This window comes from Miscanthus floridulus, chromosome 3 (genome assembly GCF_019320115.1).
Source record: "Miscanthus floridulus cultivar M001 chromosome 3, ASM1932011v1, whole genome shotgun sequence".
Taxonomy (NCBI): Eukaryota; Viridiplantae; Streptophyta; class Magnoliopsida; order Poales; family Poaceae; genus Miscanthus; species Miscanthus floridulus.
The window spans coordinates 97,824,989-97,848,330 of record NC_089582.1 but is presented as its reverse complement, the minus strand read 5'-3'; the positions used below and the strand labels follow the sequence as shown (position 1 = coordinate 97,848,330).

The 23,342-nt window shown below is 42.5% G+C and overlaps 1 protein-coding gene across 1 annotated transcript; it reads right to left on the bottom strand.

The window, feature by feature from the left end:
- Window positions 1–21,252: 21,252 nt before the first annotated feature.
- On the bottom strand, window positions 21,253–23,071 carry LOC136546222 (myb-related protein 306-like). The gene is made up of 3 exons (XM_066538186.1): window positions 22,674–23,071; window positions 22,426–22,555; window positions 21,253–22,333 (listed from the first exon to the last, which is right to left on the bottom strand). The coding sequence occupies exons 1-3, from the start codon at window positions 22,981–22,983 to the stop codon at window positions 21,628–21,630; spliced, it is 1,146 nt and encodes a 381-aa protein (XP_066394283.1). The 5' UTR covers window positions 22,984–23,071; the 3' UTR covers window positions 21,253–21,627.
- Window positions 23,072–23,342: the final 271 nt, after the last annotated feature.

Below are 23,342 nucleotides of genomic sequence, written 5' to 3'. Positions count from 1 at the left end.
TGTGGGACACCTACGTCGAGCGCCATAGCCACCAAGGTGCCACTCTTGACCCACCGGTGAACTCGCCGTGAGCGCACGAAGCCGTAGAGCCTCCTAGTAGCCCTGCCTATCCACCCTAGCGTGAGAACACGCGAGCTCGCCGCCGGCGAGGAGCGCCGCCGCGAGACAGAGAGGAGAGAGAGTTGCTGCGCCACTATCGCCCCGTTCACCCAGTGCACCGTGTGCCAGAGAGAGGGGAGGGAGAAGTGGAACGAATTAGACTTGTGAATTATGTCTATTTAATGATGGATTATATATATTCTTGTGAATTGGACTTGTAATTGTAGTTTATATAATACTCTTGTGCTTGTGGTCAGATTTGAATTATATATGTTCTGGTCATATTTGAATTATATATATACATACATATATACATATGTTCGGGTCGAATTTGAATTGTAAATTTGAATATTTTTTTGTGAAAAAATATATTGTAGGGGCGGTTCTAGACTGAACCGCCCATACAAACAGGTATTATAGGAGCGGCTGGTACTACAGCCGCCCCTACAAATCGATTTTGTAGAGACGGCTGATTTTACCCGCCGCCCCTATAAATCGATTTGTAGGAGAAGTCTGGGAACCGCCCCTACAAATCGGTGATTTATAGCCACGCTTTGGTAGGGGCGGCTAGCCAAACCGTCCCTACAAATGCCCATGAGCCGCCCCTACAAAGCCTGTCTGTAGTAGTGAATCTTGTTCTTTTTTTGTCTTTGTTTTGAGACATCCATTGAGGTAGAGATGCATATGGCTGTCATACTTTTCCTTTTATTTGTCATATTTCTTTCTTCCCTTTTATTTACTTCCCTGTTTTTTATGGATTAGCTTCAATGAGCTACAATTGGACTCCATATTCAACCCCCTTCGGATTGGACAAAAAAAATCAGAAAAAGGAAAACTTAAAAAAAACGGATAAAACAAGGAAACTCCTCACGGCTTATGTATTAGAATAGGATTTGAAAGGGACTTTAACTCAAAGGCAATCCTTGTTGGCCCATATATATTTATATGCATGTTGTGGACCACTAGTACAGAAACGGGCTTTACTCCCGGTTGAGAAACCCCTTCAATCCCGGTTTCTCAACCGGGAGCACGAATCTAGGACTAAAGGGTCCCTCCTTTAGTCCCGGCTTCTCGCCCAGGACTAAAGGTGCACCTTTAGTCCCGGTTGGTAAGACCAACCGGGACTAAAGAGGCCTCCTGGCCTGGCCACGTGGGGCGGCCCTTTAGTCCCGGTTGGTATTACCAACCGGGACTAAAGGTTTCTTTTTTTTCTTTTTTTTTATTTCTATTTTCAATTGATGATTCGTTTTGGTTTTCGAATACGCACTCTACGCTGCTAGTAATATACGTATTCTACACATTTATAATGTTTGAACATTTTGTACAAACTAAAGTATCAAACTAACGTATATATTACATGCATATACATATATTGTACGTTATTTTATGTACATATAATATATATATATGTATTACAAATAAAGCTTGCATTGTATATTCTATCATATCCTTGGGATAACAAATTCACTCCATCTGGTTTGGCTTCCATGTTTCATTGATGTCATTGTAGAACTCACCGGCGGGGTTGAGGACCTAGTCATTAAGAAATTATGCTATGGTCTCTTGAATTGCTTTCAGTTGGTCACGTCGTATGACTTGTTCCTTCAACCATAGGTCTTCAATAAAAGTTAAAGAAAAAGTATTAATATATATATGCATTGGTCACGTGATTACTTATATATATGAGCAACAAAAGAAATTATGAATATATGAATATATTTATATAACGTACTTTGAGGATCTCTTCAGGAGTTCTTTTTGCGTACGCCATGATGAACTCGCAAACATAGTATCCGCAGTAGTTGTTCTCCTGTTCTTGCCTCAGAACCCACTTTTACGAGAAAAAAGATCTGGTGAATTGAAAGTATACATGGTGTTAATTGAATTATATATATATATAAATGTAGCTAGTACTTATTTTGTGTGCGATTACATCCAGTGGCGCTTTGCAATGTTTCATGTGGTGTTCCTCAATGAAACTTTTCTAAACACTGCGCCCAATAAAATAAAAAATTAATTTGGCCTTTAATAATTGTTGCAGTTAAGAGATCAGGGTATATATAGTTGCTAGGGAGACCAAATTACCCTTGGATAATATCTATCATGTCTTGGTACTCTGTTTGCTCTTTTATTAACGAGTCTAAGATGCTCAACCGACTATTGGCCATATCGATGACAATCAATATCCAGTAATTGCTGCATATGTTTTTATACACAAATATGATCGACATTAACTAGAGTCAACATATATATATATATATGTGTGTGTGTGTGGGAGATAGCTTAGCTAGTAAGTAAATAATTGAACAAATGTCCATATGATCGACATTAATTATTTAACACTCACTTGAAGTTGTAGGGGAAGAGTATGTTCTTGTTTTGTTGGTTCACTAAGAACCTCATGAGATTTTTCTCGAGTTCAGCTTTCCATTGAGGCGGGGGGTTAGAGTGTTTGAATACGACATTTGGATCAATGAAACCAACATCATTATCCTTTCTCTTTCTGAGTTCTGTCATCTCATATCTGCATATATAAAAATATAGTGTGAGGATATATAATTTATATATATACATGTAGCTTTATATATATACACTTTAATAGTAGAAAATAATCACACTTATAGACAATAGCAGCTAATGAGACTTTTGTCGAGAGAGTCCAGGTGGCATAGTTGGTGTAATTCTACAAAGTCGACATATATAACGTCGTCGCCACGGAAGTAATGTTGGTTTCTAACTATGACAGGAACAAAGGCCTCTCCCCATTCACACGCCGCCTGTACCACTTGTTTAGCAGGTACATTTGCATACCCAGTTCACCTAAGGCCTCAGGGTTGTATAGACTCTTTCCATGTTATAATTTCTTCCAAGGATCCACTTTCAGAGCAGTTGGTCCTTCAGCGAGCACTTGGGCAAGGTCCAAACCAGTTTCCTCGTAAAACCAAGCCAGCTCCTCAAAATCGACGTCTAAGTCTAAGTTCGAACCATATTCATTACGAACGACAAGAGGGGAGACTGGTTGTTGCGATTGTTGTCCGAGTTGTGCAACACCTTTCCCTAGTCTAGTCTTTTTCTGCGCCGCCTCAAATGACTTAGTGAGAGAGCGGTCGTAGTCCGATTTTGGCAGGGTTTTTTGAGATTTCCGCTTTTTCTGGTCCACCTTCTTTCTTAGAAGATCTGGAGGTAGGTAGAAGTACGGTTTCTCTGGGTTCTCCCTCGCTTCTCGTTGCTTTTTCACTTTTTCGAAGAAACTGTCCACATCTTTTTGTACTGCAACATTTAATTCCTTTTCACTTTTCTCATAAGACAGTTTTTGGGGAATAACTGGATTAGATGAGGCTTTCTTCTTTGCCGGGTGGTGGGCCAACGGCTCCGTTTATGGGGCGGACCTCTTAGGAGCTGGCTTCTTCTTAGTCATCAAGGGAGGTGGGGAAGCCGTTGGAGACCTCCTTGGAGGCATTGGAGACCTCCTTGGAGGTGGCGACGGTGGCGGCGTTGCCACCTGATTTCCTAGAGCACTATGATGATCTGGAGATTGGATAATTGGACTTAGGTTGGTGGAGACCCTGCTGTGTGAGTACAAAAAAGAATAATTAGGTATAAGAAATTGTTATTTTTAATCATGCATGTCAATAGAAAATTAGTGAAAAAAATTTATTCACTTTTGTCCACGCCTATTGTCTGGCAATTGAGGAAGCAACGGTAGACTAGAGACCCTAGGAATAATGATGTAGCGCTTGCGCCATAGTATGGATGTCTTCTCTGCTTCTCCTAGAGTCTTCTCCCCATCACCTCCTGGAATGTCAAGAGCCAGATCACTAAAACCTTTGTTAACTCTATCCACTGAGACGCTAACATATCCAGGTGGTATTATTGCCCCATGGATTCTTGGTGTCTTGGTATGATTTGGAGGAGAAAAAACACCAAGAGCCACCATGATTGTGGCATTCTCTTTTGGAATATGTAGCTCACATGATATAAACGGTGCAGTGATGTCATCCACAGAGAAATATAGCATTGCGTCATCTTGATTTGGTAACTCCATGGAAGCGCAACTACTTTTCAACTGATCAAGGGGCTAATATTAATGTTGATTCCTGGATCTGATGCCTGCCTTTGGGCACTCATTGCTATTTGCACTTGCTTTATGATTTCATCCTGCATTCTAGCTTGCATGTTTTTTCGCGCTCTTGTGCTTGAAGCAATGCCTCCCGTGACTCACGAACATATTCCTCCAACCTGCTAATCCGCGCTGCTTCCTCATTCTTCCTTCTCTACCGGCTTCTGTAGGTATCTCTATCGTTAGGGAAACCATGCTCCTAAGAAATGTTCCATCCTAAACCTCTTGTTCGGCCACTGTGTTCAGCAGTCCCAATGGCATACGTCAGTTCATCCTTCTCTCTATTGGGCCTGAACGCACCAATAGCTTTAGCTTGTAGAGCATAAGATAATCTTTGTGTTGCTCTTTCGAGTTTTGGGCCATGAACCAGCTTCCCGGTCTCTAGGTCCAGTCTTCCCCCATGAGCGAAAAACCAATTTTTCGCGTGTTTGGGCCAATTAAGTGATTTTGGTGTGATACTCTTGGCAAGAATGTCCGCTTTCATTTTTTCCCACTTAGGAATGGCAGTCGCGTAGCCACCAGATCCCATGCCATGGTGGTATAGCTTCTGTCGGGCATTTTCTTGGTTCCTTCTCACCCGTTCCTCACCCTCTTTTGATGTCTTGTACTATACAAAATCATTCTAGTAGGGCCTCAACTTCACGAGCGGGCCCCTAGTATTGAAATTGGGCGTTAGGTTCTTCTTGACGTATTTCGTGTATAGGGATTTCTTCCAAGTCTGGAATTGTGTAGCCATCTTCTTCATAGCCCACTTTTGAATTAGCTCCTTCAATTTATCATCATTGATATCATCATAATCATCCGCTTGCAACGTGAAATGTTGAAGGATATCATCCCAAATTAAATTCTTATCAAGATCAGAGACAAAACTAACATGAGGCTCGTTGATCTTTTGCTTCCATTCACGGGCACTGATCGGAAGTCTATCCCTTACAAGGTACCCACAGTGTTGCACGAATTTCCTTACATGTGGACCAAGTGGTTCGCCTGTCTCGATATTGAATTTCGATATTATGTAGCGCCCCTCCAATGGCTTTTTCGGGTCTCGAATATTTTTGCTTTTCGCCGTTGTGGCCGTCGATCCAGAGGGCTACGTATAAAAAAGAATAAATAAATATGATGTGTACACATAATAGATGATAGATATTCAAATATATATATACAATATTCAAATATATATATAAATATATATACCTCGCCAGTATTTTCTTGCACAATATTTTCTTGGTTATCTTCAAGAGCCAGGTATTGACTTCCGTCATCTACATCCTGCTGGTCACCATCGGCAAATTGAGTACCAGTGTTGATAATATTCATCATTTCTTCATCTATGTTGTCTCTTGGGGCAGCCATCTAGCTTTTACTCCACTAGATATATCTATAAAAAATAAAACATGTTTCAATAAATAACCATCTGTACTAGTTGACCTTGCTTATGTGATCATCTCGGCGAGCATTTCTCCACCGGACGACACCGTACTTGGCCAAGGAAGAGCTCCGATTCTATGAGGAAGGGAACACGGTCTTCCACGACTATTGCCGCTCTCCCTCGTAGAATTAAAGATCCTCCTTGACGTCCGTTACCGCTTGGCAGAGAACATGCTCGCCGAGATGAACACGGTCCGCAAATTCAACTAATACGGATTTTCTACAATTTTCTAACTATTTTCTAAGTTTTTCATTTCATGGAAAAATTAATTCTAAAAAATAAAAGGCATAATTTCTAAGTATTTCATTTCATGGAAAACATAATTCTAAGTGACCTGCTCGATATCGGCGAGCTCGCGGGCGTTTAGGTTGCCGAGGATAGTAACATTTGTAGATGACATTTGTAGGTCTAAAGTTATCAAATATCTATCAAATTATAGCTCAAAAACATGTTTCAATAAATAACCATCCGTACTAGTTGACCTTGCTTACGTGATCATCTCGGCAAGCATTTCTCCACCGGATGGCACCATACTTGGCCAAGGAAGAGCTCTGATTCTACGAGGAAGGGAACACGGTCTTCCACGACCGTTGTCGCTCTCCCTCGTAGAATCAAAGCTCCTCCTTGACATCCATTACCGCTCGGCAGAGAACATGCTCGTCGAGATGAACATGGTCCGCAAGTATAACTAGTACGGATTTTCTACAATTTTCTAACTATTTTTTAAGTTTTTCATTTCATGGAAAAATTAATTCTAAAAAATAAAAGACATGATTTCTAAGTATTTCATTTCATAGAAAAATAATTCTAAGTGACCTACTCAATATCGGCGTGCTCGCGGGCGATTAGGTTGCCGAGGATAGTAACATTTGTAGATGACATTTGTAGGTCTGAAGTTATCAAATATCCATCAAATTATAGCTCAAAAACATGTTTCAATAAATAACCATTCGTACTAGTTGACCTTGCTTACGTGATCATCTCGGCGAGTATTTCTCTACCAGACAGCACCGTACTTGGCCAAGGAAGAGCTCTGATTCTACGAGAAAGGGAACACGGTCTTCCACGACCATTGCCACTCTCCCTCATAGAATCAAAGCTCCTCCTTGACGTCTATAACCACTCGGCAGAGAACATGCTCGCCGAGCTGAACACGGTCTACAAGTTCAACTAGTACGGATTTTCTACAACTTTCTAACTATTTTCTAAGTTTTTCATTTTATAAAAAGTTAAAATAAAATGTTTAGTCACGGAGTCCACAGAAACGACCATATTTTGACCTAGCAATGCATTGTCAATTGTCATTGTGTTGCACTGCACCCCGGATCAGACTCTAGACAATAAAATACTATGGTCGATCGATGACGTTCTTTGTCGTACAGTCGCACGGCGACAGCCGACGGATCCATAACCACCAAATATGTCAGGCCGGCTATTCGGGCGTATCATCAAAAGAGAACGAAACTGCAGCAACGCAACAAAATCTATCAGGCCGGCTGTTCAGGCTCTGATTCTACGAGTGAAGTGCACAAGACAACAACACAACCGCAAAACCATGACAGGCAGAGCTGAACGACGACTGACGTCTGCCTGGCGCTCCCGATGGAAACAAGCCGCACCGCAGCCGCGTGGAGTCGACAGCACGAGTTCTCTGCCGTCCCACACGTTGCGTTTTCAAGTGTTACAGAAACTCAAACATATAATGCTACTGACAGGCACATACAAGAGAAACTAATTACAACATAAAATCTTTCCTTGGTTCAGTATGCAGCACGTCCGAATGAAGGAAGCACATACAAGAGAAGGCTCGACCATGCTCCGATGAGGCAGCGTGCGCGGGGAAGGCTCGGGTGAGCTCTGGTGAGGTAGCGTGGGGAAGGCTCGGCCGCCCTCCGGTGAGGCAGCACGTGCGGGAAAAGCTCGGGCGAACTTCGGTGAGGCAGCGCAGGGAAGGCTCGGCATGCTCCGGTGAGCACGAGCGAGGTGGGGGCCAGGGACGAGGATGGCGCGCGCTCTAGTGAGGACAAGCGAGGCACGCTGGCCGGTCGGAGAAGAGGCGCACTGATGAGGCGAGGCTAGGGTGGTCGCCTAGGAGCGGCGGCACTGCTGGATTGATCTAGTGGAGAAGATGAGGCGACGGCGTGGCGGAGACAGAGAGGAAGAGAACTAGGGCATGGTTTATAAAGGGATACCTTTAGTCCTAATTGAAGCTACCAACCGGGACTAAAGACTCTTTAGTCCTGGTCTATTATTAGAACCGGAACTAAAAGTCTGAGCTTTAGTCCCGGGTGTACCCACGACCCGGGAGTAAAGGGCATTTGGGCGGGCCATGAAAACTGCAGCTCCACCTTTAGTCCCGAGTGGTTGATCCACCCAGGAGTAAAGGGGGTCTGTCCCGAGTTGTGGCTACACCCAGGACTAAAGCTCCACCTTTAGTCCTAGGTGGTTGATCCACCCAGGAGTAAAGGAGGAGCTGCAGTTGGCTTTCTCCAATTACCAAAAGTTTTTTACTTTTTTTATATATTTCTTTTATATAAATATGCAAAGAGTTATTAATTACCTAATAAATAAAATATTATCCAAAAAAATTATAAAAAATTCTTGGACTTGGTTTTGCATTATTATACACAACAAAAATTTGTAAACTAAACTCTTTTATTTTACTGTATAAATATTTGACATAGTGTAAATAATAATTACAATTTACACCATGCAAAAATATACTACTTAATTAAAATCATTAAAACTATTGTTTTTTGATAGGAAATTAGTTTTCACATCTTATTAACATTCATCATTTGGTTTTTCATCACATTCTCCACGAGAAATCCACCGTCTAGCAGAAAATTCATTTAAACCGTAGAAAATATGAAAACACGACAAAAAAAATCTAAAGTCACAATTATTACATAATAGGTCTAATACATCACTATATATATCAAGCGGGCATAGTAGTGAACTTCTTCTTAACATATATCCCTTGGTTATGATCGCGCCATAACCATGGAGTGTCCTCATCATTTAGCTGGATGCTTGGGTCTTTATTCACTGTGAAGGGTGGAATTCGGTCATCCTTTTCATAATCTTCTGATGTGTCTGACTTGTCTTCAATTCCGACGATGTTTCTTCTCCCTGAAAGAACTATGTGGCACTTTGGCTCATTGATTGGGTCGTTGTTGTTTTTCCCTCTCTTCAGTTTTGTAGCTATGTCCTTGACATAGAACACCTGATTCACATCCTTAGCAAGGACAAATGGTTCATATTTATACCCAATATTGTTGAGGTCCACGGTTGTCATTCCATACTGATTGTCGACTGCTACCCTGCCTCTAGTCGCCTTTACCCATTGGCACTTGAACAAAGGTACCTTAAAAGTAGGTGCATAGTAGTTCCCATATCTCCTCTATGCGGCCATAATATGTTTGCTTATTTCCATTAGGGTCAGTGGCATCTATGCGGACACCACTGTTTTGGTTGGTGCTCCTTTTATCTTGGGCTAGTGTGTAAAATGTATTTCCATTTATCTCGTACCCTTTGTATGTGAGGATATGCCACGATGGCTACCTAGCCAACAAATAAAGTTGCTCAACAATACTCTCATCACCCTGACATTCTTTTCGCAACCAGACATAGAAAGTTTCCATATGCTGACGCATAATCCAAGCTTTAGACTTCCCTTGAAACTCGGATCGGAGCAACTCTTTATGTGTCTCGATATACGGATCCACCAAAGAGGAGTTTTGCAGAACTATATAGTGTGCTTTATTAAAATAATTGTCCTACATACCAATATATGGTTTCTTCCCTAGTGTCCCCTTTCCACTTAGTCTCCCCTCGTGTCATGATTTAGGAACACCAATCGGGTCAAGGTCGGGAATAAAGTCAACACAAAACTCAATGACCTCCTCTATTCCATAGCCCTTGGCGATGCTTCCTTCTGGTCGAGCATGGTTGTGAACATATTTCTTTAGGACTCCCATGAACCTCTCAAAGGGGAACATGTTGTGCAGGAACACATGACCAAGAATGCTAATCTCCTTGACCAGGTGAACTAGGAGGTGTGTCATGATATTAAAGAAGGAAGGAGGAAACACCAACTCAAAGCTAACAAGACATTGAACCACATCATTCTGTAGTTTAGCTAGATCCATTGGATCGATTGCCTTCTAAGAAATTGCATTGACGAATGCACATAGCTTCACGGTGGCTAGACGTACATTTGGAGGTAGAATTCCTCTTAATGCAACGGGAAGTAATTGTGTCATGAGCACGTGGCAGTCATGGGACTTTAAGTTTAGGAATTTCTTCTCTGGCACATTTATTATACCCTTTATATTCGAGGAGAATCCAGATGGTACCTTGATGCTTGCTAGGCATTCAAACATGCTTTCCTTCTCTTCTTTGCTAAGAGTGTAGCTGGCAGGACTTAAGTAATGGCGTCCATCATCTATCTTCTCTGGATGCAGGTTGTCTCATTCTTTCAAACACCGTAGGTCCTATCGTGCTTCAAGTGTGTCCTTAGGCTTCCCATACATACCCATGAAGCCTAGCAGGTTCACACAAAGATTCTTCGTTAGGTGCATCACGTCGATCGCGCTATGGACCTCTAGGACTTGCTAATAGGGTAGCTCCCAAAATATGGACTTCTTCCACATGGGTGCGTGACCGTCGGCGTCGTTCGGAATAGGTTCGCTGCCATGTGCCTTTCCAAATATGACTTTCACATCCTTGACCATATTGAGTACATCCTCACTAGTTCGGTTGCCCGGCTTGGTCTGGTGGTCTGCCTTACCTTTAAAATGCTTGCCTTTCTTTCTTAGGGGGTGATTCGCAAGAAGAAATCGATGATGGCCAAGGTACACGACCTTTCAACATTTTTTTCAAGAATATACCTTTAATGTCATCGAAACAGTGCGTGCATGCATTATATCTCTTGTTTGATTGTCCTGAAAGATTACTTAGAGCAGGCCAATCATTGTTTGTTACAAACAACAATGCTCATAGGTCAAAGTGCTTCTGTTTGTGCTCATCCCACACACGTACACCTGGTCTGTTCCACAAAAGTAGAAGTTCTTCAACTAGTGGCCTCAGGTACACATTGATGTCGTTGCTAGGTTGCCTTGTAATGGAGACGGGGATCCCAATCTTCCATCAGGTGATGGTAACTATCGTTGTGGCAGAAAATGACACACCAATCTGGCTTCAGATCAAAAGATCGAACCCTACAATCTTAGCACCATAGCTCCTCTGGTTATCAACCAAATCACAGACCAGGTTGACCTTGCCAAAAAGGCTAATCCCTACCTATGCAATGAAGAACACAAGCAAGAACAAGAAAGAAAGCAACCAAATTGCAGATAAATGATTAAACTCACGAAGTTGGGGTCTCACAAATCGATGAACGGTGAAACTGTTCTTAACAGATTAATCTAAGCAAAACCCAAAAACCTAATGATGGCAGCGGCGTATGATTATAAAGGTCTTAGGGTCATCGCCTACCCTGGACGCGCCCCCTAATGGGCCCAAACATGATACATGGCCCAACGAACCAAAAGAAGGTGTCGCAGCACCCTGGCAGATTCTGGATGCTGACTTGTTTCGACAATTCCCATTGATTTCGAAGAGATTTTGATGTGAAATGACTTGGATTGGCTTCCTTATCAAATTATCTTTCCATCCATATGTGGATCATCGAAAATGGAGTTCGGATGCGTCCTGGGTGACCAGTTTAAGGCAGACTGATCCTAGATTCCGAGGCAGACTCGAACTTGAGTTGCTTTGGGCCTACACCTCGGGGACTCGAACTGAAGTAGCCTTGGGCCTCCTTTTTGACTTAGACACCCTTGCTGGCCTCCTTCCCCTCCATTCCATGTGCCAAACATGGTCATATACATGGGTGTCATGTCCTCATCATCCTCCCCTTCCTGATGAAAAGCCGTCCTCGGCGTCGATTATGCTTGAAACTGACCCTGCACAACATAAAGGAGAACGGGGTTGCGAGGACAAAGAAAACTGAAATAATTCTAAGAAGGAATGTGACCTTGTTTCCAAGTTTCTAGCATGTCATCTCGCATAAAAATTTCAGCAAGCATGTTGACTCCATGATCCGAATGCACACGATGTATGTCAACACTATCTTGCAAAAGATTAGAACTAACCAAAGACAATGCAGGAATAGATGGTCGAGCAGACATAGGTAGCAACCAACAATGCTCCCCTTCTTGGAAGTGAACTTGTTTCTTTAATGAACATGAGAAAATGTTTGTATTATTATGGCTGCCCTCTAAACGATCATAATCTTATAAACAAAAGGAGAATTCATATTATTACGAATGTATACTCGATGTATCATATATTGTCCTTTGTTGTCATATCTACCAATAACATGATATGTGTGTTTAGAAAACCATGGTAAATCAGTATATGCATAAAGTTTCTCCTCTAAAGAACTAAGATTACACGGAACATCAAATTTAATGTAACCCAAAGTATTTAAAGAAGACAACAATTTCAGCTCATCAACTTCACTAGCATTATGAATAACAAGTCTATTTTTAGCACAAGTTCTCATTTTCAGCACACATATAGCGTGATCATTCTTCAATGATTGCATGGGTATAACATAAATATCATCATGCAAGTCATCTTTGTCACAAAAAACATCACGCAAATCATCTTGTGACAAAGGTAAATCAAGCGAAGGTTCCACTAAAATTTGCTCTATCATAGCATGATTGGTGGAAAAATTCAGCACATCAAGAGAACTCTCACCTTCCGTGAGTTTAGCATCGTGGGCTTTACCTTTGCTCTCATGATCAGCAGGAGTAATAGTTGATTATTCTGAATTGTCACATGAGACTGTGAGCATCTTATTTTCTATCACGTCATCCTCGCTCTTTTGTATATTGTCCTGCAAAAGGTTAGGCATAGCAGGAGGAATAACAAGAGATTGATCTAGTTGATGCACCTCATCATTTGAATTAATTACAAGAGATGGGTTAACAAAGGTTTCTCGCATAAGATCTTTCATATCATTCCAAGTTTGAGGTTTATCAGAAGGATCTAAAGACTCCCACCAAGATAAAGTAGAATGTCGTAAAACACTAGCTGCATTTTTTACCTTCCTCCTTGGACACATAAAGCGAGTAGCAAATATGTTATCGATAGCAATTTCCCACTCCATGTACTCATCAGCACCTATACCATCATAAGTCGGTGGATACGAACAACCTGTCATTGTAAACACAAAAATAAGGAACAAACGGTGAAAGTTATCCCTACCAAATAACTACGTGGTTGCAGTGGTGTCACTTTTCACAGCAAGTGGAAACGTCTTACCAAGCTCTTACAAAGTTCTTACCAACGCAAGCAGTGGCGGTACAACCGGCGGCTGGTTCGTGATACCTGTGAGGCAGTGGTACCGAGATTGCAAAGCCCTTTTTCTATACTAATCTAAAGAATTTGTGGAGCTTGGAAGGCAAACAAAGAGTAATATGTATATCTAGCACATAAGTCAGTAATAGACAGCAATATTGAATAAATGTCCAGAGCACTTGTCCTAGTTGCTGGCCAATACGTGTTCCTATCACCAGTTGTGATAAACAAGAGAGGAAACAAGGATGAAAGGAAATAAGTATCAAAGGTAGCAACAGATGTGAACAAGGCAAAAGGTATCACAAATAATAGAGTTGTTGAGTGTTCCTTATGTGCTCCTTTTTGATATCTTCTATTCTCTTTTACTATTTTTTTCTTTTATTTTTTGTCCAATCTTTTTTTCTTCCTTTTGCCGTTTTGATATTTTTTTCTCAGCAAGGAGCACACAAGAATAAACCACAAAAAATTTAAGCTCAATTGAATAAAAGATGTGGCCTATAGAAAATTAGGACTGTGCTAAAAAGCATACCAAAACTTATGGGCCCAGAAACTCAATTTTCCTAATCGAATTTCGCAAATTTAATTTTTCTAAACCCATCCATCCTAGGATGAAATAGATCTAAAATTTTCTAGCGTTCTTTGTAGATATAAATTTTTTCCCGTTTCGAGTTCGGATGCAAAAGTTATGACTATTTTGAGGAAGCTGCTCGAATCAGGGATTTAGTGGACACAAGATGCAAACCGATGGTGATACGGAATAGCGGCGGGTGGAGGTATCAAGACAAACTAGAAAAGAACACAATCTAAATCAACAACAAGACTTTGACCTAGGGCACAAACTCAACAAAGCGAACTTTAAAACTGAATTATGCAAAGGCTATGGCGCGGATGGTTATAGGATAGGAAACAAATATGGCATTGGACTATGGGATAAAAGCAAAAACACTAGAACTAAGGGTAAGATGCGAACTTGACGGTATACCTGAAGCTCTGATTAACACTTAATGGAGACGGGGATCCCGATCTTCCGTCAGGTGATGGTAACTATCGTTGTGGCGAAGAATGACACACCGATCCGGCTTCAGATCGAAAGATCGAACCCTGCAATCTTAGCACCATAGCTCCTCTGGTTATCAACTAAGTCATGGACTAGGTTGACCTCACCAAGAAGGCTAATCCCTGCCTATGCAACGAAGAACACAAGCAAGAACAACAAAGAAAGCAACTAAATTGTAGATGAATGATTAAACTCATGAAGTTGGGGTCTCACAAACCGATGAACGGCGAAACTGTTCTTAATAGATTAATCTAAGCAAAACCCAAAAACCTAATGACGGTGGCAGTATATGATTATAAAGGTCTTAGGGTCGTCGCCTACCCTGGACGCGCCCCCTAATGGGCCCAAACACGATACACGGCCCAACGGACCAAAAGAAGGTGTCGCAGCACCCTTGCAGATTCTGGATGCTGACTTGTTTCGACAATTCCCATTGATTCCGAAGAGATTTTGATGTGAAACGACTTGGATTGGCTTCCTTATCAAATTATATTTTGATCCATATGTGGATCATCGAAAACAGAGTCCGGATGCGTCCTGGGTGACCAGTTTAAGACAGACTGGTCCTAGATTCCGAGGCAGACTTGAACTTGAGTTGCTTTGGGCCTCCATCTCGGGAACTCAAACCGAAGTAGCCTCGGGCCTCCTTCTTGACTTGGACACCCTTGCTGGCCTCCTTCCCCTCCATCCCATGTGCCAAACATGATCATATGCATGGGTGTCATGTCCTCATCATCCTCCCCTTCTTGAAGAAAAGCCATCCTCGGCGTCGATTGTGCTTGAAACTGACCCTACACAACATAAAAAAGAACAGGGTTGCGAGGACAAAGAAAACTAAAATAATTCTGAGAAGGAACGTGACCATGTTTCCAAGTTTCTAGCATGTCATCTCGTATAAAAATTTCAGCAAGCATGTTGACTCCATGATCCAAATGCACACGATGTATGTCAACACTATTCTGCAAAAGATTAGAATTAACCAAAGACAATGCAGGAATAGATGGTTGAGCAAACATAGATAGCTACCAACAATGCTCCCCTTCTTGGAAGTGAACTTGTTTCTTTAAGTAACATAAGAAAATATTTGTATTATTATGGCTGCCCTCTAAACGATCATAATCTTGTACAACAAAAGGAGAATTCATATTATTATGAATGTATACTCGATGTATCATATATTGTGCTTTGTTGTCATATCTACCAATAACATGATATGTGTGTTTAGAAAACCATGGTAAATCAGCATATGCATAAAGTTTCTCCTCTAAAGAACTAAGATTACACGGAACATCAAATTTAATGTAACCCAAAGTATTTAAAGAAGACAACAATTTCAGCTCATCAACTTCACTAGCATTATGAATAACAAGTCTATTTTTAGCACAAGTTCTCATTTTCAGCACACATATAGCGTGATCATTCTTCAATGATTGCATGGGTATAACATAAATATCATCATGCAAGTCATTTTTGTCACAAAAAACATCACGCAAATCATCTTGTGACAAAGGTAAATCAAGCAAAGGCTCCACTAAAATTTGCTCTATCATAGCATGATTGGTGGAAAAATTTAGCACATCAAGAGAACTCTCACCTTCCGTGAGTTTAGCATCGTGGGCTTTACCTTTGCTCTCACAATCAGTAGGAGTAATAGTTGATTGTTCTGAATTGTCACATGAGACTGTGAGCATCTTATTTTCTATCACGTCATCCTCGCTCTTTTGTATATTGTCCTGCAAAAGGTTAGGCATAGCAGGAGGAATAACAAGAGATTGATCTAGTTGATGCACCTCATCATTTGAATTAATTACAAGAAATGGGTTAACAAAGGTTTCTCGCATAAGATCTTTCATATCATTCCAAGTTTGAGGTTTATCAGAAGGATCTAAAGACTCCCACCAAGATAAAGCAGAATGTCGTAAAATACTAGCTGCATTTTTTATCTTCCTCCTTGGACACATAAAGTGAGTAGCAAATATATTATCGATGGCAATTTCCCACTCCATGTATTCATCAGCACCTATACCATCATAAGTCGGGGGATACGAACAACCTGTCATTATAAACACAAAAACAAGGAACACACGGTGAAAGTTATCCCTACCAAATAACTACGTGGTTGTAGTGGTGTCACTTTTCACAGCAAGTGAAAACGTCTTACCAAGCTCTTACAAAGTTCTTACCAACGCAAGTAGTGGCGGTACAACCGGCGGCTGGTTCGTGATACCTGTGAGGCAGTGGTACCGAGATTGCAAAGCCCTTTTTCTATACTAATCTGAAGAATTTGTGGAGCTTGGAAGGCAAACAAAGAGTAATATATATATCTGACACATAAGTCAGTAACAGACAGCAATATTAAATAAATGTCCAGAGCACTTGTCCTAGTTGCTGGCCTATACGTGTTCCTATCACCAGTTGTGATAAACAAGAGAGGAAACAAGGATGAAAGAAAACAAGTATCAAAGGTAGCAACGGATGTGAACAAGGCAAAAGGTATCACAAATAATAGAGTTGTTGAGTGTTCCTTATGTGCTCCTTTTTGATATCTTCTATTCTCTTTTACTATTTTTTTTCTTTTATTTTTTGTCCAATCTTTTTTTCTTGCTTTTGCCCTTTTGATATTTTTTTCTCATCAAGGAGCACACAAGAATAAACCATAAAAAATTTAAGCTCAATTGAATAAAAGATGTGGCCTATAGAAAATTAGGACTATGCTAAAAAGCATACCAAAACTTGTGGGCCCAGAAACTCAATTTTCCTAATCGAATTTCGCAAATCTAATTTTTGCGAACCCAGCTATGCTGGGATGAAATAGATCTAACATTTTCTGGCGTTCTTCGTAGATATAAAATTTTTCCCGTTTCGAGTTCGGATGCAAAAGTTATGACTGTTTTGAGGAAGCTGCTCGAATCAGGGATTTTGTGGACACAAGATGCAAACCGATGGTAATACGGAATAGCGGCGGGTGGAGGTATCAAGACAAACTAGAAAAGAACACAATCTAAATCAGCAACAAGACTTTGACCTAGGGCACAAACTCAACAAAGCGGACTCTGAAACTGAATTATGCAAAGGCTATGGCGCGGATGGTTATAGGATAGGAAACAAATATGGCATTGGACTATGGGATAAAAGCAAAAACACTCGAACTAAGGGTAAGATGCGAACTTGACGGTATACTTGAAGCTCTGATTACCACTTAATGGAGACGGGGATTCCGATCTTCCGTCAGGTGATGGTAACTATCGTTGTGGCGGAGAATGACACACCGATCCGGCTTCAGATCGAAAGATCGAACCCTGCAATCTTTGCACCATAGCTCCTCTGGTTATCAACCAAGTCACGGACTAGGTTGACCTCGCCAAGAAGGCTAATCCCTGCCTGTGCAACGAAGAACACAAGCAAAAACAACAAAGAAAGCAACTAAATTACAGATGAATGATTAAACTCACGAAGTTGGGGTCTCACAAACCGATGAACGGCGAAACTGTTCTTAACAGATTAATCTAAGCAAAACCCAAAAACCTAATGACGGTGGCGGTATATGATTATAAAGGTCTTAGGGTCGTCGCCTACCCTGGACGCGCCCCCTAATGGGCCCAAACACGATACACGGTCCAACGGACCAAAAGAAGGTGTCGCAGCACCCTGGCAGATTCTGGACGCTGACTTGTTTCGACAATTTCCATTGATTCCGAAGAGATTTTGACATAAAACGACTTGGATTGGCTTCCTTATCAAATTATCTTTCTATCCATATGTGGATCATCGAAAATGGAGTCCGAATGCATCCTGGGTGACCAGTTTAAGGCAGACTGGTCCTAGATTCCGAGGCAGACTCGAACTTGAGTTGCTTTGGGCCTCCACCTCGGGGACTCAAACCGAAGTAGCCTCGGGCCTTCTTCTTGACTTGGACACCCTTGCTGGCCTCCTTCCCCTCTATCCCATGTGCCAAACATGGTCATATGCATGGGTGTCATGTCCTCATCACCTTGGGCCTTGGATGAACACTGGCATCATAATAAACTTACGCTTCATGCATAACCAGGGAGGAAGGTTGTAGATATATAGAGTAACAGGCCAAGTGCTATGACTACTGCTCTGCTCCTCGAAAGGATTCATACCATCCGTACTTAAAGCAAACCTTAAGTTTCTTGCGTCATTTGCAAACTCCGGGAATTCTCTATCGATTGCTCTCCACTGGGACCCATCAGCAGGGTGTCTCAACATATTGTCTACCTTACGGTCTTCTTTGTGCCATCGCAACAACTTTGCATGGTCTTTGTTTCTGAACAGACGTTTCAAGCGTGGTATTATAGGAGCATACTACATAATCTTGGCAGGGATTTTTTTTCGAATCGCGGTACAAACACAATTACCTCTAAGAACATGTGCACACATCCTACCCTTATGAGCACCTCCGAAGAAATGATACTAGGTCGGCAGATTTCGAGATTGAGGAAATCACAACAATGCATAGGCGCTTTGCTTCCTTGTACAAAAACTTGACTTCTCTTTTCACATGCTTCCTCTGATAAATAACAAGTAGTCCAACAAACCCTACGCAAGGGCATATGTCATCACGGAGACATCTCTTATAAAAATGTGATTTCATTTACTACAAAGCGTGTCCAGCAGTAGTGGTGTTCTTATCTAGTTTTATGAACTTATTGTGCCTCTACTCTCTCTGATTGGAAATAATCTCAGACCCACTCAGATTTTATACATCAATATATTAAAAACTGGTATATTGAAAATACAAAAGTAATGTCAGTAGATATACCATTTAAATTAGATAGAAGCACAGGGTAGTATTTTCATTTTTATTTCCCATATTTTATAACAATCTTCAATTAAAGTTAGTTCTATCTTATAGACCATACCAATAATATTCTACATGATGCATACGACTCATCTATTTAGTTTCTATGCATTAGGAGCAGAGGATTGCATGACCCTCTTGCTGATAGCATGCCAATTTTGATTTTCAGGAACTTCTAGTACTAGGGCATCATCATGTCAGCAACAAGGGGATAAAAATGCTAATGAGTGTGCAGCCAAACAATCCAATATATATAGCTAGCTTGGTGGTTGTCAACTATGAGCTTTTATTCTTTGTTTGGTGGCTTCCATGGACAATATGAGCTATGTGCAAGAACCAATAAGAATATGTAATTTTGGGCCTGTTTGGTTTGCACGCAGGCAAACCTGCCTGGACCAGGCAGCTCGCCCAGGCGTTGGATTTCCAGCGCCTGGGGCTGAGATGCATGCCTGGGCCTGAGATTGCATGGGGGCACCAACCAAACAGCATGTTAGTATCTATTGATCACTTTGGTAGTCTAGACTTGAGCTTATGAATGAATAAAGCTTTGATGGATGCATTAACATGGATACCAGATTGTTAGGTCTAGTGTATAGTAATTTAATGTAAATTAGCTTTCTTTTTTATCTATTTAAATGATCCCGTTGAACTATCAGTCGGTAAAAATCCTTTAGGTGCCTGATCGAGTGACCGTACGTCGGCTGGTATAACTTTTGTACCAACACTAACAACAACTGAGAGGTAGAGTCGGCATAGATATATACTGACTGTTGGTTAGTCACTATAGAGGCTTTTACTGACACTAACAAAGTCGTTATATTTTGTGTGTGATACAGTGGACAAGGATAAACTCAGCGATGCCTTTTGACGACCTATGCCCATCGGATGGAATGGGAGGAAGCATTGGTGCTTAAATCTTATTAATGCAATGCCGGTCTCAATGACTGGTTCCAGCATGGGTCACCATCCATCACAGAATGGTGGTGGGAAGGAAAATTAGGTCAAGAGTCGCCTATGAGTTATAAACCGGGGGATCTATCTAAATGATGCTATCGGATTAATAAGTAGTCACACATGGTCTCTCCAACTTGGGTGTGATAGGATGGGGTACCCTGCCCTGCAATTCCCCAGTTTATTTCAAATCCCTTTCAGGCCCCGTTTGGTTGCAGGGAAATGATTCTCAGCCACACAGATCTTTCACAAATTTGTATTAGCGCGGAAAATTTCCGGGCCCAGAATGGAACGGGGCCTCAGTGTGAGGTCAGTTTGCATTAAATGTAGTTGTCTTGGACTATTCAACATTGTGGTAAAGGAAATGTGGATTCCAGTAACATGATAGATGGGTAGTATGTCATCTTTGCTAAAAAAACATGTTAATGACCAATGTTTCAAATTAGACAGAGATATATGTTATTAACAATGAAGAAAGGGACTAGATATATCTAATAGAAACAGTTAATAGTTAAGAAATTTTGACTAGATCAGTTTGTAAAAGCGAGAAGTTTCTAGGAAACGTTTTAGGTATGCCTGTTGTTTGCGGCAGTGGCCCCGTTCGCTTCGCTGAAAAAACAAACCGAAACATTGTTCCGGTTGTTTTGTTGTGAGAGATAAAACACTATTCTAGCTGAAAAAACGGATTATAAGAGAAGCGGGCAGGGCGAATATATATAGTTTTACCAAAAAGAGAAATCAATTATTTTAAAAAAGTTTAACTAAAATCCAGATACATAGCACTAGCAGGACACTGTACTCCAGAAGAGATTAGCTGTGCCATGTGATTTTCATGCATTGAATTGGGCCAAATAAATGTAAGACAGCTCTAGGTCCAATCGAACCGAAGCTCTCAAATTTTCGAGTACACATAAATATCGCAAATTAAATGGATGTACAAGCTCACTAATTTTTGTCATGTTCGCTTGGCTTATAAGCCGTATTCTTTTAGCCAACGAACAGTATTTTTCTCTCACAATAAATTAGCCAACGGTACTTTTGCTTGTCAGCCAAGCGAACTGGGCATTTTTTTCCTCTTGGTACCCCACATGTTAAAAAAGCTATGCAATTCACACAGAAATGATTCATGAATGAGATGCATCACATCTTGGAAATCCAATTACTTACCCCGAGCTAAGAATCTCTTGCAATATCTTGATCAAAAGGCCTATTCTTTTATTTATATCTAACACAGGCTTTAATTCAAGTAATTTGGAAAAGAACCATTCAGTTACTTACATTTGAATTTGCAATAAGCTAGAATTTCATCAAAATTCCACAAGATAATCCTACAAAAGCAAACATTTGTGTAATGGAATAATAATAACACGAAGAATATATGGAGCTAGACGAAGGGGGGGTAATATAATTGAGCATCTATTATAACATCTAAATATATAGATCTTTTAATTTATAAGATGTACACTTCTTTCTAGTATCGGCCTCTCTCATGCATGGTCCATTTAGGAACCTGTCATTAGTATAAGCTTACATGATCAGTTCCAAACCCTAACATCAGAGAAACAACAACAGCGAAAAAATTTAAAAGAAGGGATTAAAACAAACTAGATCGAACACCCAACTCGATCCAAATCACCGAGAATTCAAAGACACTTAGTTTGTTCGATTTCTGCTTAACTAGTTACCTAACTCGGCGATTAATTTCTTCTTTTTGTTCTTGCATCTCTACTTGATTAATTAGCTTGCTTTTGGTTGTACTTGTACCGCGGCCTTAATTAAAAGAACTCACTGGGGTCCCCTAATGGCACCACGTCTGCCACAAGCCCCACCTCGCCGTGGCCCATGCCGTCGTCGAGCAACCAGCTCTCCAGCATCGAGAACACCGGCGGCGCGGAGGCGGAGCCCGCGCCGGCCGAGCTGCTGGCCATCTTGCTGGTCTCCGTCGAGCACTCGGGGGTCTGCGCCGCCGTGTTCGCGGCCGCCCCGCCACTGTGGCTCGCCGACGCGGACGCCGCGCCCTCACCGGAGCACTGCGACCGCTGCTGCGTCGTGGCCGTCGTCGACGTCGAACCCGACGCCTCCGGCCCCTTGCCCCCGCCGCCGCCGCCGGGGCGCAGCCACCCCTCCAGCAGCCGCGCGATGTTCTCGGCGCTAGACGCGTACGTCGTGCACCCGGGAGGAGTCGTCGGCAGAGGCTCCACCTTCGCCGGCGCCAGCGGCGCCGAAGGCTCCAGCGAGAGCGCGTCGCGCAGAGCCTGCCGCGCCGTGTGGATGTCGGTCTGCAGCCGCCGCTCCCACTGCCCCTTGGGTACGGCCGGACGATTATTCCCTCCCCCGCCTGCGGTGCCGGCGCCGCCGTCCTCTCCCCCTTCCCCTTCGCCAGCCTGCATCTTCTTCAGCTTCTTCTTGAGATGCGTGTTCCAGTAGTTCTTGATGTCGTTGTCCGTCCTCTCCGGCAAGTAGGATGCTATCGCCGCCCACCTGCACGGCAGATCAACAAGCTCATCAGCACACGAACACCTCGTGTCGTGGATGATTTGTCCATCAAAAGACGACAGGCGAGGGATCATCGCCTGTTGCCAAGGAGAGCCTGGAGGTGGATGATGAGCTTCTCCTCCTGCTCGGTAAAGTTGCCGCGCTTGATTCCCGGCCGGAGGTAGTTTGTCCACCGCAACCGGCAGCTCTTGCTGCACCGCATCAGCCCTGCACGTACGCGCACACGTGGCGGCCAAAAAAGAAAAATCAGATAAGCTTGGGAGCTTGGATCTTGGAAGGCAGGCAATTCCGTCCACCGCGTCGTCATCAGAGATTCATCACAGACCGGTGTTGGTCGGCACGGCGCGCCAGTTGCCGGGGCCGTGCTCCTGGACATAGGAGACGAGCATGAGGTCCTCCTCGGGGGTCCATGGCCCTTTTTTCACTCCCACCTTGTCGCAGCACGGCGGCCTCCCCATGCCACCGCCTCCGGCCTTTTCCGCTCCGGCCGGCCGGCAGCTACTCTCGATCTCTAGCTCTTGAGCGCGGTGGTTGGTGAGCTCGATCGTTTGCTCAGACTCAGAGAGATAAAAGCACCGATCGACCGATTCCGTGCAGACGAGTGGGGAGGTAATAGGGGTGGGGGCAGGATGCATATATATACACGCACAGCACGAGCTAGCAAAAGGAAGAGGAGGAAGACGAAGAGAAGAGAGCTAGTATGAGAGTGCAGTGGCTGCCACTGGAACACAGTTTGACCCGGGTAGAATGCTGAGCTAATAATCAACGGCGACGTGACATGTGTTACATCCACATGCCCTCATGGGCACAGATGGGCAGATGTACACAGCGCGGCAAGCGAAAAGGGCCGGGATAGAGAAACAGGCCGGTCGAGGGCAACCCGCAATGGGGGCCTGTCTCAAGTCTGAACCCGATCGACGGGTTTGGTAGCATAATAATAACCTGGACTGTTTTATTTTGCTATAAAAAAACCGCGATTGTTTTATTTGCTTTT